Source organism: Gadus morhua, chromosome 15 (genome assembly GCF_902167405.1).
Source record: "Gadus morhua chromosome 15, gadMor3.0, whole genome shotgun sequence".
In the NCBI taxonomy this organism is placed as follows: Eukaryota; Metazoa; Chordata; class Actinopteri; order Gadiformes; family Gadidae; genus Gadus; species Gadus morhua.
The window spans coordinates 14,797,991-14,814,247 of record NC_044062.1 but is presented as its reverse complement, the minus strand read 5'-3'; the positions used below and the strand labels follow the sequence as shown (position 1 = coordinate 14,814,247).

The following is a 16,257-nucleotide window of genomic DNA, read 5'->3' as shown; positions in this document are numbered from 1 at the left end:
GAGGAAGGAGGGAGGTTATGACCTATGACCTCCACACAGCATAGACCAACGCCGTAATCGGCCAACCCTTTTTGAAGACACCGTTAAGCTTCCAAGTAAAATCCCTTCACATTACAACATGCAGAGAATACTGTTGAGTAAGCAGCGGCAGACCCCCCCCCCCCCCCCCCCCCCGTAGCCCAGATGCCACCCAGAGGCTGTACAGTAGCGATGCCTGAGAGGTCGGCTGGAAGTTAAACGCTAGATCCATCTACAGGGACACGAGCCAAGACCCTTACGGCAGCGCAGTCTGGGGTCTCTGCCAGAGGAGGAGGAGGGGGGGGGGGGGCAGTGGGAGGAAGCACGCATACAGAGACAGCACAACACAGGCCGGCATGCTGCACCCTGCATTGGTTTCCCAGCAACACAAAACAATCGACAGATGTTGAGAAATGAATGAAATGCTTAGAATATATTATTGAATAAACACAACATCTAGATATATCATGGACAAATTTGGTATTTTAAAGTACAGCGTCTGAGTGTGTGTGAGTGAGTGGACGGGGAGTATAGGGCCTTTAGAATGAGGGATTGCCATGTTCTTGCTAATTGTAGGGCTTCTAGGTTGAGCCGCAGCTGAACGTATGTCGAGTGCACAATTAACTGCTATTAAAAACACATTCTTGATCCATTAATGTACGCAACTCATTGTGTTCTGTCAACAACAAGGAGACAAGCAGTGGCAGAAATAGAGAGGCATAGAGCTGGTAAAGAGAAAGAGACGGAGAGAAAGGGTGCGAACGAGAGCCAGGGTAAAGACAGTAAGAAGAATAAGAGAAGGCTGATAATGGTGATAATTCTGAGGGGCCAACAGAGAGAGATTGAGAATAAACCTCTCTTCTACTCAACACAATGAGGGACACAGATCCAGGACTCATGAGCATCATTTAACCATGCCGGTGGCCAGCATATACGCACTGACAGGTGGTAGCCATCCTGGTCAACTGAAATCCAAAGTGAATTAAATTCCAAATGTGCTGTATAACATGTTAATTCTGCACATTATCATAAACAAGATACTGTATCTTGGTTGTGATAATAAGAAATCACACATCTAAAAACACAGTAAGCTGTAAGGACAAGTTAATTTAAAATTATACAAAGGATATATATTATAAAATATGTGGTGGCTCTTGAAAGAACAACTTAACATTCAAGACTTCAACCGGGTGAAAAGCAGATCACTTCATCTACCACATGATAACATGAGTAAGGACACTGGGTGCTGTGGGAAGATGCTCTATGGTCTCTTCCTCCCTGAGAAGGGTGCATGCCTGCGGCTGTCTCTGTGGGAGATGGACAGTGGCCCTAAGAGACAGCGGCTCTGCTTGTTCCCTGGCCCCAGCCAGGCTATTAATATGCTGCTGTGGTCTGCAGAGCTGGCTTACTGCAGTCAGGGCTGCCTTCGTAGCGCTGCTGCGAACAACGCGCCGACACGTGCATGCTAGTGCCCGGCGCCGGGGGAGATGACAACCCACTTGCTATGACACGGCTCTTCCATACACACACACACACACACACACACACACACACACACACGCTTGTGATGAATGCACCTGCCCACTCCATTAAGACATTCTCTCACTCACACGCACACAACCTTCCTCTCTCCATCATAATGACAGAAGGGCTGCACCTCTGCTGCCTGTTGTCCCCTTTTCTTTTTGTGCTTGACGCAAGGTCGCTAGGCCGCTACCTAGCCTGTTAGCTTCCCCTTCTAGCCTGTTATGAGGCCGAAGTGCATGACAACGCAGCTAGCAAGAGACAGGGCATAGGAACAGCCACCACAGCAGATTATATGAGCAGAGATAAAAAGGGTTTCTGCTTGTACCCATGCTCCTAAGGACAGGGAGAGACTTGTGCAGAAAAGGTGAAACTGCAGACTGAGTTGTATAAGAGTTTGCAAAATTCTGGAATTATGCTAATTGTTCTGAAGATGTATGACATGGTTATAAATGATGAATGTGCCCGAGAGCCTACTAACTAATAATTTTACTGTCATGTAATGCTACCATTATGCATTATCCATTATGGCACCTGTTGCACCCCTCCCCATACCAAGAAGGGGGGGCTCTCTCTGCGTTCCTTCTCAAGGTTTCTTCTATGATAATTAAGCATTTTTTCCTTCCTCCTTGGAGGACATGGGTTTGGGGGATAATAATAAAATATGGCCTGTAACTGTGATGAAGGGTTATGCGAATAACATTGACTCGACTGATTAGAAGTGTGTGGGGAGAAGACAAGGTTATTACCTAGCTTTATCTCTCAGCTCCAGCTTGTCATGAGAACCACTATCTAGCCGATATTCTAGATAGCCAGTTAGTTTCACTCTGTGTTTAATTCTAAAAGTAATGAAGTTAGTTTCACTTGCGGTTGTATGGGAGGGTTACAGTGAACATCGTACCAACAATGCGAAATTGAGATTCCCATGTAGAACTTGGGTACTGTGGGAAATCCCCTGGCGAATAAAAGGACGTTAATTAAAAAAGGTAGCATGGGAAACATCCAGTGCTGCAGGCGGATTTCAGCTCCTCTCCCCAGTTACTTCCAGGCAGGGATTTGATCATTGTACATGCGTGCACACTATAGCATCTCTGAGGGCAACCACAAATTCTAAAAATTTTTGCTGTCGTTGCGATTCCACTCCATTTGCCAACATGTCTGGACAGACACAACACACACATAAAAGAGAAAGTACCATGTCTGGGTTCCTTTGAGGGAGGCGTGTCATGTGACTCACCTTGGCTACTTTGTGATTGGCTGCCGTCTCGTGTGAGGTATTCTTCACTCCCTCTTTGAGTTGTGTGATGAAGAGGTCGTAGCCCTCTGTGTTGGAGACATCGATCTTCTCCTGACACGCACACAGCATCTGCTGTGCCTGGACACAGAAAACAAACACACACACATTAGAAAAAGATGTTAAAAGACTGATAAAGTCTCAGGTTAGGATGACAGACAGAATTACCAATTAATACCAATGAAGTGCTCGATATGAATAAATAATTTAAATACTACCACTTCTACTTTGTGCTTCCTTGTCAAAAAGGATATTTTTCAAAATGAGAAATAATTATGTTAAGATGGTCCCAAAGTTTGCTGAGGTAACATAATATTATGTTCCTTCCCGTTTCCTGAGAAACTAAGAGAAATGCTCTCCATTGCAGTAGGGTAGCTACTTAGCCAGAAAAATGACTAGCCAAAAAGCTATTTATCTAGCATATCTTAATTATATAGATCCTCACTGTCATGGTGTTTCCATTACCCTGATAGCACAATGGAGGTCAGACCAAATCAACCAGCTCTTAGGCCCGATCCGTTTTCGTTTTATGCTGTTCAGGAATATCTCCATAAAGACGGATACATTGCGAAACCGCATCGAGCTGTAGAAACGATGTGGTTCACATTCCATGCCCATGAGGGGCGCTGCTCCTGCTACAGAACTCCCGCAAAAAGAAGAAGAAGAGGCAAGGATGGCATAAAGCCTGCTCGCTGTTTACAAACATACAGTCCAGACGCGAAAATTATATTTAACCCTCCGTTTTCCTTTCATGCGTTTCAAGAATATCTCCGTTAATAAGGACTCAACGCGAAAACCCATCGAGCTGTAGAAACCCTGTAGTAAATATTCAAGGCTCTGGTTCTCCACAAAAGCCTGAGCGCATATGCAAACATGAGGAGATTCAACCTTTTAAATTGTAATTCAATTGTAATTCAATTCATCAAGGGGCTACAAAAAGAATACAAATAAAAAAGAAAACATATGTATATATTCAACGCAACTCTGACGTCGCCCAGCTGGTGGGGGGGCAATGACGACATCGTTGGCGTTTCAGGTGTCCACACGAATCCTAACACGAAACCGCATTCGTCCAGATATATTTGAAACCACCCTGTGACATGGTTTCAGAAAAGTGCGGTATCGGGCACCGGATCCACCGGATCCGCCTGGACGGTCGGCCGAAACCGCACAAGACTTATGCGGTTTCACCAAAAAATCGGCTCGGTGTGGACGGGGCCAAAGTCTGAAGATCGGAGACTATGAGAATTTTCAGCTAGTGGGCATGTTGCGGACGGGTTGATTAGGTTTTTCATCATCGCCATCTTCGATGTGTTGTAATCAAAGCGCTGCACCTTCGTCTGCATACTTTTTGCGTTCTTTCCTGCCTTCTACACAGGCGCCATCCCTTACCTAAAGTATACAGAGGATCTCAAATATGTGTGAGCAAGCCTGATACAGCTTATCTCCTGTTTTGTGTTGCATGTGTGAAAAGGCAACTCCTGATCATCTTCAGACCTGATTCTTCCGAGTTCATCCTGAGTTCATGTGTGAGAGGCCTACAAGTGTAGTCATGTACAGAGACAGTCACACAGTCCGAGTGGCAGTAAGCAACAGTTGTCACATGTTTACGCACTCGTCCTCCAATTAGGACCGATCAGTTACTTTCAAGGGACCCAACTATTTTCTGTCTTTAAATTAGGGGCATCGCCAAGACATATCGAACTTTCAAGGCATTCTCCCTCTGAAAGTGCTGAAATATCGTTTTTAACTTTAACTGTTAAGTAAGACAATTTTAAAAAGGGAAAGGAGAACTGATAGTAGCCTGGAAAAGAAATAGCACTACTCTGCATTTTCAGGTGTTTATTCGATCAATTCCATCTCAAACCGACTGCACAGCAGGGCTCTAAAGATAAGACGTATTAGGCTGGTATCCCAGCCTAATACACGGGACAGCATTTGGGCATGGAAAAAAAGGTTTTACATTTCAATAAAATTACCAAAAAATATTCAGAACATCTGATACTTCTAGTGGTAAGTAACCATGGAGGAGGAGGTGGAAGAGATTCATAACATATTGAAAGAAAAGATTTAAAAGACCAGATAAAAAAAAAGTACACGGAATTGGCACAGGGTGCCAAGTATCTCTCAATGCCATCAGAAGAGTGATTTGAAGAACCAAATAAATGTTTCAATCCAAATTAGCACTGGGTGGTAGTTTGGATTGAAGTTTGGACTGTATCATCTGTCATTGATGCTACAGCATGCTGAGATTATTTTATTTATTTATTGTGATAACGACATGACAGAACAATACTTTTAAAGTACATTTTTGCCGGAAATTTGTATTTTGCTATGGTTTGAAAAGATACGGTAAACGTGAGCCAGGACGACTGTTTCGTCCACGTTGCCAAATGCTAATGCGAGTTTCAAGTGCTCCTTGTAGAATCCAGTCACGGTCATCACTATGTAAGATGATGCAGCGCTCATCTTTTTTTTTTCTTTATGCATCGAAAGAAATCTTTAGAGCTTTGATTGACGTGGGGACGTGAAGAAGTAATTCTGTTTTTTATCTCTAATCTTCAAAGTACATAGAAATATCTATGTTCAATGCTGAACGATAGTGATTTTATAATGTTAGCAATGAAAACAGCCTTTAACTCTTCAAAAAAAATAAGAATTCTGAAACACTACAAGAAACTCTCCCATTTAATTTTTCCCAAGATTAACAAGAAAAGGGGGATTGGTGGGGGATGATTTCTCTAAAGAAATATATGATAACATTGATGGAACACTTTTGATATTATTTGGAGCCACGAGTTAGCATGTCCTCTACAAAGAGGTGAACATTCATGAACAACTGCGGCTACATATTGATCAGACATGTGTATTCATTCATTCAAACAAACAAACAACTGTAAACTCCCCCAAAGAGGAAACAAAAGCTGAATTATTTTCTGTGTGAAAAAAACACTGTGGGTAGGCCATTAGTGTCTACGTCATCAACATACAGTGGGGGGGTCAAAAAGCCACCTTAGGTGGGCCGTGCGTGTACATCATCAAGTAGCATCTAGAGGCCACCACCGTAGATCACACGCACCTATTAGAATCACGGACAAAAATAAACCAACCAACACCGGCATAGAGACCCTCCCAATATCTGCCGTGTCAATGACAGCTCCTCAACACACAAGATTAATCAATCTTACTTCTGTGACGGGCAGCTCCAACTGGACCATGTCCTCTGGTTTGGAGGCTGGTGGCTGCAGGGCGGTGTCCAGCAGGAGGATGCCGTTCAGGTCCTTCCTGCACCCGACCACATAGTCATCCACGAAGAGCACCTTGTCAACCGCTGGGAAATACTGGCATCGGACACGACCACCGGGTTTGGCTGAGAGAGAATACATAGGGAGAGAACAGCAAACATCAGGCATAAGGTCAGAGCTATTTGAGTGTGGACGTTAGGAGAACAGAGGCTGCGTGGGCAGGATTGTTAAGTGAGTGTTCAAGATTCTGGGTTCAAACCCCAATGTCCTCAGTCTAGAGTAGTCACCTCGAGCGAGATGCCCTAACTCCTACCTTACTCTTTAATATCATGGTTATGAAACAACTCTGCAAGTGACTGTGGAAAATAGTGAAAAAAAACAAGCAAGTAAATAGTAACATAACCATTGATTGGCTTGTGGTCTGATACTTAAACACTGCAATGTTTTCGTAACTCCAGAAAAGCCTTTTTTATTTTTCAGACTTAAAAATTATATTAGGTTTGAAAGCTCTTCGACTCGAGATACACATTTCTTTAAGACTTTCATTCTTCCTGGTGAAAGGCCAGAGTTATAACATATGTAAACACATCCACGTAGTATCTATGAGAGTTCATAATTATAGTCTGCGCTCACATTAGCCAACACTCCTTAGCTCTAAGGGCCTAAGCTCTCCCAAGAATAAGGTACAGTGAATATTGTACCGTGAATAAAATATCATAAAATATCAAATTAAGTAAAAAGAAAAATGGAATCCATGGTGTTATGATTGATTAGATTCAAGTTCACATTAATAAAGCAGCAAAGAGAATGGATTTATGGAAGCTGTGCATGAATAACAAACAGTCAACCTCAATGTTATGTTGAGGTTAGGCTAGGTAGACAGATCAAATTAGGTCATTGATCCCGAAGGAAATTCTGATGTAATTAATATTTAAATTGGGAATCAATGTTGATATTAGAATCGTCTGACCAGAGCAATAGGCAAGCAGGGATATCATTGAGGGACATGTAGGCCAGGCATCAGCCCATTTGGTTTAAGTATGGTGTGGCATAAGGTTCCTTTAAGGGGCCAGTACTTGGGAATGTCCTAATGCTACAACATGGTATATGATGCAAAATAATGCACAGGAAATGATCACCCATCGCTCACACTTCCCTTGAATACAAGCTTGTTCCGTTACCTCAAGACTGTAATAAACTACCTATAATTATAAAAGCATCTGTAAACATAAGTGGAGGCTGAAATACAGCATATGGACCTACTAAATCTCTAACGCAACAGATGCTGATACATGCTGTACAGCACTCAGACAATTTTCTAATGTTCCAAAAAAGCATGCCACTAAAGGGTATCTTGGGGACAAAAAGGTTAAAGAAACATGCAGTCAGCAGGTGAAGGGTCAATAAATAACTTAATATAATATATATTGAAAGCCTGGTGTGTTTCTTCTTGAGATTGAACAGCATATTGTGCAATAGTACACGTTGCATCTACTCTAAATAACACCACGAATGTACATGCTTCACTAAAATGTTGTTATCAACTATAAACAGATGCATTCAAAATATTCAGGACTGGGCATCACATGCTAGTGTACAAATATGAAATGTATACTCCAATATGTAGAAAGCTGATCGAATCAAGAACTCGCTTCCTTGACAAACGTGTTTATTAACATGCAACGTTACGCAAAGGTAAAATGCTGAAACTGTCCATTTATCGATTCATACTATTATGAGGATTATTGACAGGTTAAAAAAAACGCATCCAAATCAATGACTTATGTCAAGTAAGGTACGTCATGCTACACCCAAATAACATGCCCCTAGATGAGTGACAGTATGCGGGATATTTCAGCAGCTACAAGGTGGTAGTAGAACTAGTGGCGGTACAAGTACACCCAACCCGCTTGAATCACAATGCATTGAAAGACGTATGTCAACAATGTTACAATGTTACAATGGAAACGGTTGAACCACCTCATCTCCAAACGATGTACAACCATATATTCTAACATTACACTGACTGGAATATAAGGCGTGCTGGTTTTGGGTAGACCGCTATGCTAACGCTACGCTAGCTGAGTTAGCTGTTACCAGGATGTCAGTAATGGATCATATTAGATTAAAATACAGCACAAGAAGCACACGCCTCAAGGGGTGATCACAGAAACACGTTGTATTAACTGCGATATCCTGATGCAATTGCACACAATCACCCTTTCCAGGATGATCTACAAAGGCCTGAAGAGCCATGCCGCTAGCCTAGCACTAGCTTAACGTTAACCCGGGGATGAGTGGTTGTTGACAACCGGGGGTGTTTAGGTTGTGGGGAAACAAGTTTGCGATTAAAAAAGGCCTGTCACGTCGTCTCGGGGGAACTGACCGTGTAGCGCCGACGCCTGCAGGATTGCCCCAGATGTCCCGTCAATGACTTTAATACTACCCCGGCTGGTGACGGCCAGGATAGCGTTGAGGGCCGGGTGGTACGAGAGGCTTCGCAGGCCCTGCTCGTCGCAGCGCAGGCAGCCGTCTCTCAGCACAGCCCAGTCTGAGGCGGCGGACGAGCCAGAGCCCGGCGAGGCCGCAGCCGCCATCTTCCTCTACTTCTCCCTTCTCTTTTTATTAGGTGTTTGTGTAGATCACCGCCGATATGAGCAATGTGTTGAGATGTGCAAGAATTGAGACTTCCAAGCTACTACTACTCCTCCTCCTCGGCCACTGCTGGCTCTTCTTCAGCGGCTACTTCTTCTTGGTCTCCGCCGCCCGTTAGCGTTGTACAGTAGCTCTGCTCCGCCACCATCTGTAGTACTGGGAACACTCCGGCAGGCTTTCTGTCAGACGCACGTCAGGTGAACAGGAACAAACGTACCCGAACCGAGTCTCGCGAGAACGTAAAGCAGAATAACAACAAACTGAAAGTCGTCGATAGCGGCCCTTTTGAAGAAAGGCGTAAAGATAATTTTGTAACTTTTTCCTTCCTCACAATATTTATAATTAATTAATGTATAAATGTATCATAATTTCTAAATAATTTAAAACTGTTAAATACATACAAAAAATGACAAGCACGCTATAATAATCAATCTCGCGATAGCATCAACAACAAACATCGCTGTTGGCCTGTGAAAATGGGTAATGCTCCCTTTCTTATGTTTATTTTTATTTATTTTTATTTATAAAAAATTCTATAATATATTCTTAATGAATTCCAAATTGTTATTTTCGGGAAATCAAAAAGAAAAACAAAAATATTGCTAGTTTAGTTTAAATAGCAATTCAAAAAAAATTACAATCTCCAACACCAAGTAAACCAATTATAACATTCATTGGACTTCATGATATCAAGAAAATCTCTTTCAAAAACTCAGTGACTCATTGTCACATTCTAAAAACCTCCCTGCTTAGCAGTGAGTGAAACACTAAAAATACATTTGAATTAGTAGTTGTCTTTAATTTGAAGTCTTCACATGTTCAAAGACAACACAGTTTACTAAGTAACTAACCCTTGTCTTATTCATAACCATTTTCAAAATAAGAGTTTTCTGTATTGCTAGATTACACTCCCAACACAATGTTGTTTTTTTTACATTCTCTCAGGAAGTTAACCACCCAATGATGCTTGCATTGAAATGTGAACTTCATTTACCCTGTCATTTTTTTTTCCCATTCTCTCAGTAAGTTAACCACTCAATGATAATGGCATTGAAATGTGAACTTCATCTACCCTGCAATATGGTATATAACATGTTGAATATTGTATACAATTATACGTCGGCCCATTTCACTATTCCTGGAATGAGGGCATCTTTCTAGTGTGATCAAGGTTTCTACCTCTTGAGGAGGTAGAAACTTAGGAGGGCTTGGGTGAGGGATGTCTTTTATTGGGTCTGTGAGACCATTTGAGAATGGAACCATGATAACCTTGTTATAATCAATAAACTTGTTGCTTTTGTTTATGTTTATTTTCTTTTTGTCTTTCCTGCACAGACACATTCCACACAAATCAAATTCCTAACAATTAAACTCAGGAGATTCAGGAGATTCAAAATAGAGAGAATGTCCTAATTTGGGGAATGAGGACATCAACATATGTAACATTTGTGAAAGCAGTCTTCCAAAAGATGACGCAGCAGGGACAATGTTTTAATTCACTGAAAGCGTTCCAGCTTTTTCCCTATCCCAGGTGATATTCAATAAGTTAAGAAAAATATATGTTGAAAAGAAAAAAGTTAATAAATGTCCTTTTTTTTTAAGATCAACGCCACTTCTTCCTTTAGCAGAACTCACTCATGCCATCTTTCACGATTTCAAAACTAACTTCGAGAATTTGGCACCACAATTTTAAATTGCTAAGAACAAACGCAAAATATATAATAAAATCGGAACAAAATAATCTAATTTTAGTGATACTAGCTTCCGGATGTCTGGATTACTATACTACAACAGGGTTTTCAAAGGATGCCGAAGTGAACTGATGGCAGCTTTTTTCCGGTTAAATCTGTACATGGTTCTACTTTTTTGTTTTTTTATTTAACATAAGCCTAACAGACACAAGTATATACACCAATATCTAACTTCAACATCATGTTTCCACCTTATAGGATTTTTTGATTTTTTGTATAAAAAAAAAAAACAGTTGTTTAAAAGAATATAAGTAACTCCATGCTTTGTAGTGTATTGTGGAACGAATCCTCCTGCCTAGCCTCATTGCATCCCAAGTCCCAATTCCACAAAAGGTCCACAGCAGCAGCTCGTCCAATCAGACGCCAGTATATAGTGACAGGAAGTAGATATACAAAAGGAAGATGGGGTATATAAGAAGGGGCTTCTTGGTCTTGAACTCATCTCCCACGAGTAGCGATGCAGCACTGTACGCAGCCCAGAACACACCGAAAAGCTGCAGGGGTAAAGACACAAAGGCATTTGTGTTATGACATAACTACATCACCCCAATAGCAAAAAAATAAAAAAGAAGCTGAAGTTTGTCAGGGACAATTTTTAAGCATAAAGCAATTACTCCACTGGCCCACACTCTTCATTAAGACTAACAGTACATAAAAACCAAGGAGGCAGCATAAAAAACTGTTATGCAAATAGCCTGCTACGTTGTCAGAAAACCACTGCAATATCCAGGATCACACAACAGATGGCGCTGTCTCCATTGTTTTATTTAATTTCCATTTGACATTTATATTGACATATACATTTACTAACCAATGGATGTTTAATGTTGACTGCCTAACAAAATGAGGTATACACCCTATTGTTTAATGCCTAAGAGTATAAGATATATACATCCTATTGCACTATTTGAGGGCGTGGGAACATTTTAGAAAAACCTGTGTGGCAAGGTGAGGAGCCAGAGGGACATACCTGCAACAAACCCAATGACTGCTCTCTCCCCTAGACCACTGCTGGTTCAACTATGTGCTCAGTACTACTTTTGCAAAATAACTCCTTGATTACATGGCTTTGCTAACTAATTATTACACAGGTTAATGTTTACAGCAACTGTTTTTGGGATATATATATATTAGGGATGCAACGGTATGAAAATTTAACCTCACGGTTATTGAGACCAAAATTATCCCGGTATTCGGTGTTATCGCGTTATATTTAAATACCCAAAATATGCCCACGCTTCAGACTTAGTCCGCTTAGAAGGTAGGGATGGGCAACGATCGTCGAATGTTCGGAGTCACGTAGAATTTCGAATAATGAATGGGACTATCGTTATTTATTACACGGCTCTTCTCAATGCTGTTGAACACTCTGTTCACTTGCATGGCCCTTCACAACTTCCAGTGGTGAATAATATTTTGATAATTCACCGTTGCTAAGCATATAATGACCTCTGTCAAGGAAAGTCGATTTTTTTTTTTCTATCGTATCACTCCGCAAGTGGTCCGGTAACTTATGGCACAGTTGGTGAAATAAACAGATTGGTTCCAGACAAATCATAAAAACCTCTCCCTGTGTCATTGTGTGTGCGTGTATCCGAGGTGCGTGCGTGGGGGGTTCTTGATTTGACAGATTTTCGAATAATATTCGAATACTTCCCAGCGAATATTGAATAGTATTTTTTGGCAGATATGCTGAACCGTATTAGAAGGCTGGTGGATGTCTTGAGCGCTGCCGCCTCCTCCTTCCGCCATGATTCCAACTGTATCGAAACTTAAAGACATTATGTTGTAGGCTATACAGTGCGCCTGCGCGGCAACTTCAGGAGACTCGGATGAAGTGCTGGGAAGGATTTAAGCACACGGTTTCCACACCGCGGGCGCGGTTATTCACCGAGATAATAATTTTATTTGAAATGATAACGGTAATTTTTATCTACAACATTTTTATCGCGGTTTACCGTTACCTGTTACATCCCTTATGTATATATACGGTATATATATATATATATATATATATATATATGCATATGTAGAATAAATAGAGAATACATGGTGCTTACATATCTTACTGCCATTCTCGAAAAATATATAAATGCTCACTAAATGGAATATAGGCAAAAGGTTTTTGGAAAAATATGAAATTGACCTCCAGATGTCCTCTACTCACTTTTATAACCGTGGCGAACACATCAAAGCTTCCGATGACCAGGAGCAGTGGAGATATGACGATAAGCGGGAGAAGTGAGTAGCCAATCACACCCAGGACCTGGCCGTAGGACACCTGGCGATGACAGAACACACAATCTGAGGCTAGGTGGCAGCAGAATGGTTGCCGGTTTGAAACTCAATGTCCACCGAATTCCAGTAGGAATAATCCCTACTTACTCTTTAATGACGTGTACAATTACTGTAAGTCGTTTCGTGCCATAAAAAAAAATGGGTAATTACTCCGTTTATTTTTTATATATGGAGCAATTGTAAAAAAAATCAAGGTCTCCTGTAATTAATGATGTCATGACACAGTAAGTAAATAAATCACCATTACGTTTCTTGTGGCTATGGAACTTACCTCTCCGCCAAGAACGCGGGCCAGAATGAAGACGGTTAGGGAGCCAAATATCCAAATGGTGATTATCCAAGACACCACCTTGAGGAACACCAGAGAGTAAGGGTCATAGGAGCCTCACTGGTTTTCAGAACACAAAACCCAGGCTAGCTTACAGCGTTTATTCACTTTTAGCAATATTTATATAAATTAGAGCATAGTATAGTTTGGTATCCCATTTTATCCGTTCAGGAGAGAGAACCCCAGAAAGAAGCGTTCCTCTCTGCACAGACAGATAGCCAGCGGCCATTAAAAAACGTTTAATCACACAAGAATGAAAGTTTTGTCCACGATTCGATTGTTCTGTAACACAATATCCGACTCGCTCTAAATTTGCCTTTTAACATAATAAATGTGCATTTATTAATGTGACTGAATGTATATTTGTTATCTTAAAGGGGACCTATTATGCTTTTCGACTTTTATGACCTATAAACGTTGTTATAATGATTGATAGTCATGTTTAACCATACAAAAAAAAAGATGTTGATTTTCGGGAAACTCTTCCTCTCATCTGGGCGCTTTCTGCATTCTCTGTCAACGCTCGGTTTCATCCTTCTCCGCCCCCTCGCCCCCCTCCTGCCAACCCAACTCCGTTGTGATTGGTTACCTTCCTTGCAGCGCACGCGCGGGCAGATTTGACCAGGCATATGGGGGTGCGGCAGGAGTGCCTCTACGTAGATGATTTCCCGGAAATGTGAACAAGTGAATCGCAAACGTTGTCCCGAGTGTTTAGCGCTCTGCGCAGCCACCCCAAACTGTCAGCAATACGTCGAAATGCATGTACGTCATTATTTGACACTTTAGTATGGTTAAACATGACTATCAATCATTATAACAATGTTTATAGGTCATTAAAGTCGAAAAAGCCTAATAGGGCCCCTTTAAATGTTGGAAATGGAATTATCTTTTTTGGCGATTTTTGCAAAATTACTTGAAATCCTTTTCATAACCCACTTACAGCCACTGAGTTAGAAGTACTGACATGAAAATTAAACAAGTCAATCATCTGTGGAATGGGCAGGGCTCGAAAAACTCCAGCCAATGATATCCAGAAACACCGGGAGGTATTGGACAGTAAGTACGTCAATCAAACGGTCGTACTGCACTCCATGTACTTGGAATGGGTGGAGTCAGAGTCAGCGTTGAAGGACAAGGGGTAGGACCATTCGAGTTGTGTATTTTCAAAATCTGCTGGCGTTTCGCAAATCCCATACCCACCAAACCATTAATGAATGTAAAGGCAAGAGCAATGCGTGGCTCACCCTGAACTGTCCATAGATGGAGATCATGGAGAAGAGCAGCACCACGGCCAGAGGGCCCCAGAAGTCCGGGTTGTCCCTCACCACCTGCCGATTGAAACCCAAGGAGGGCATGGGCATCAGTACGCAGCGGACCTTGTAGAAGATGTCCTTCAGGTCGATGTCCAGCTCCTCCCTGGTTCGAAGGAAGACACATGTCTGAAGTTTAGTGAGAATTCAAAAATAAGATGTACTTTGTTCAACCCAAACAGGAATTGCCCGTATCCCAGCAGAAAGTACAGTACAATAATAAGAAGTAACAATGTTTTAAATGGGACATTTTTTCTTCTTTATCTCATGTAACATGTCTTTGAGACAATAGAAAATAAAGCGCAATAGAAATAAAATGTATTATTATTGTTATTAAAAATATACAGAAAATATGTGTACATCCACAATAAGAGTAGCAGAAATTAACGCAAACATCAACCGTTGAAGAAGGCATTATAAACTGTTTATGAATCTTTTGCCTTCATATATCGCTTGGAGGAATAGCAATGATCAGAATTGGATGTCAAATCCGTGTTTGGATATCGATGATGGAGGGTACGGCTGAAATTTTGTGTTTGTTCTGTGGGCTTGAACTGTGTGTTTTATGACTCACAGGAGAGGCTTTGTGTCTTCGCTCTCCTCCTCCTCAATCTCCAGAAGCCACCCATAGCCACGTTGTCTCAGGAACGTGGTGGCGTAGGGATCCTTCCCAGCATCGCTGCCTAGGTTCAGCTTGACATCTGGGGCGTCGATGGTGCCGCTGAGTTCTAGGGCTGATGGGAATGGCATGAACGATTCATAACGTTTGCATGGGATTAACATTTTGGCCAATGACACTGAAACACTAAGATGACACACAGTTATCGCCAGACATAAAATGCCATCAGCAAAGACGTTCGTAAAAGGTATCAAAACATATCCATACTTTCTTTAAAACCACGGCCTAATCCTAACCCTGTTTTTTAATTAAAAGTAAAAACACATTATAAACACGTCGATAAAAAATACGTTATACAGTTTTTTGGTCAGGTAAATTTCGCATAATTCTTTCTGATTTTGATATTACTAAACGTTATTTTTACTGTAAAAAATAAAAAGAAGAGAATTTTCATCAACCAAGCCAACGCTTGTACGTAGGATATAGTCGTTTTTTTTTCTTTTCAAACACTCATCTTCAGAATGAGGATCTAGTTGTTTTATTATCTTGCAGACTGACCTAAATTAATCCCTTGACGCTGTGCATTCATGGTGCGATGAAAACCAAAACAACTCACAATCCCCATATCTTTGAATACGCCGACAACGATAACAGCAATAGGAATAACCATGATCATGATAACAACAACAACAACAACAACAACAACAACAACAACAACAACAACAACAACCATGTAGCTGATGTATGAGGCCTGCTAGCCAGAGCTGTGAAGTTACCTTCAGCTTCTGTGGACGAGACGAACGTGAAGTCTCCATTGGTGGGAGAGAACTGCATGGTTGACGCCTAAAGTCCTACAAAAATAACATTTAAATGAGCGGCTGTCTATGATTCAATAGAACAGTGCGGCGGTAAGACTGTCAACGGCTCTGATTTTCTCGCTGAAAGTTAAAACTAGTCCATTTTGTTTTTGTCTGAACTGTGTTGTAGGAAGCAGGAAGTGAGAATCGGTAAAAAGGAGACACGTCAAATCCTAACACGACACACTGGGAGAGGCCGCGTCATCTAGCGGAGGGAGAGGGGAGCTGCAGAAATTATGAACATAACACAAACACAGCGTAGGACACGGTATATGCATTCAGAAAATGACGGTAGACATTTACAGACATTATAAGAAGGGTGGGCCATTAACGAAACGTTGTCACATACACATTACCC

General features: G+C 41.4%; 2 protein-coding genes across 2 annotated transcripts in view; both read right to left on the bottom strand.

Moving 5' to 3' along the window:
• birc6 (baculoviral IAP repeat containing 6) overlaps nt 1-8,915 on the bottom strand; it is a 96,896-nt gene extending 87,981 nt beyond the window's left edge. Inside the window, 3 exon segments of the mRNA XM_030379557.1 lie at nt 2,780-2,917; nt 6,025-6,206; nt 8,468-8,915. Of these exon segments, the coding sequence (XP_030235417.1) occupies nt 2,780-2,917; nt 6,025-6,206; nt 8,468-8,678 (531 nt within the window). The 5' untranslated portion in view covers nt 8,679-8,915.
• Nucleotides 8,916-10,027: 1,112 nt separating this feature from the next.
• yipf4 (Yip1 domain family, member 4) lies at nt 10,028-16,197 on the bottom strand. Its single transcript, XM_030379555.1, has 6 exons — nt 15,819-16,197; nt 14,998-15,157; nt 14,358-14,529; nt 13,057-13,134; nt 12,655-12,768; nt 10,028-10,981 (listed from the first exon to the last, which is right to left on the bottom strand). Exons 1-6 carry the CDS (start codon nt 15,874-15,876, stop codon nt 10,844-10,846), a joined length of 720 nt encoding a protein of 239 aa, XP_030235415.1. The 5' UTR covers nt 15,877-16,197; the 3' UTR covers nt 10,028-10,843.
• Between the last annotated feature and the right edge of the window lie 60 nt (nt 16,198-16,257).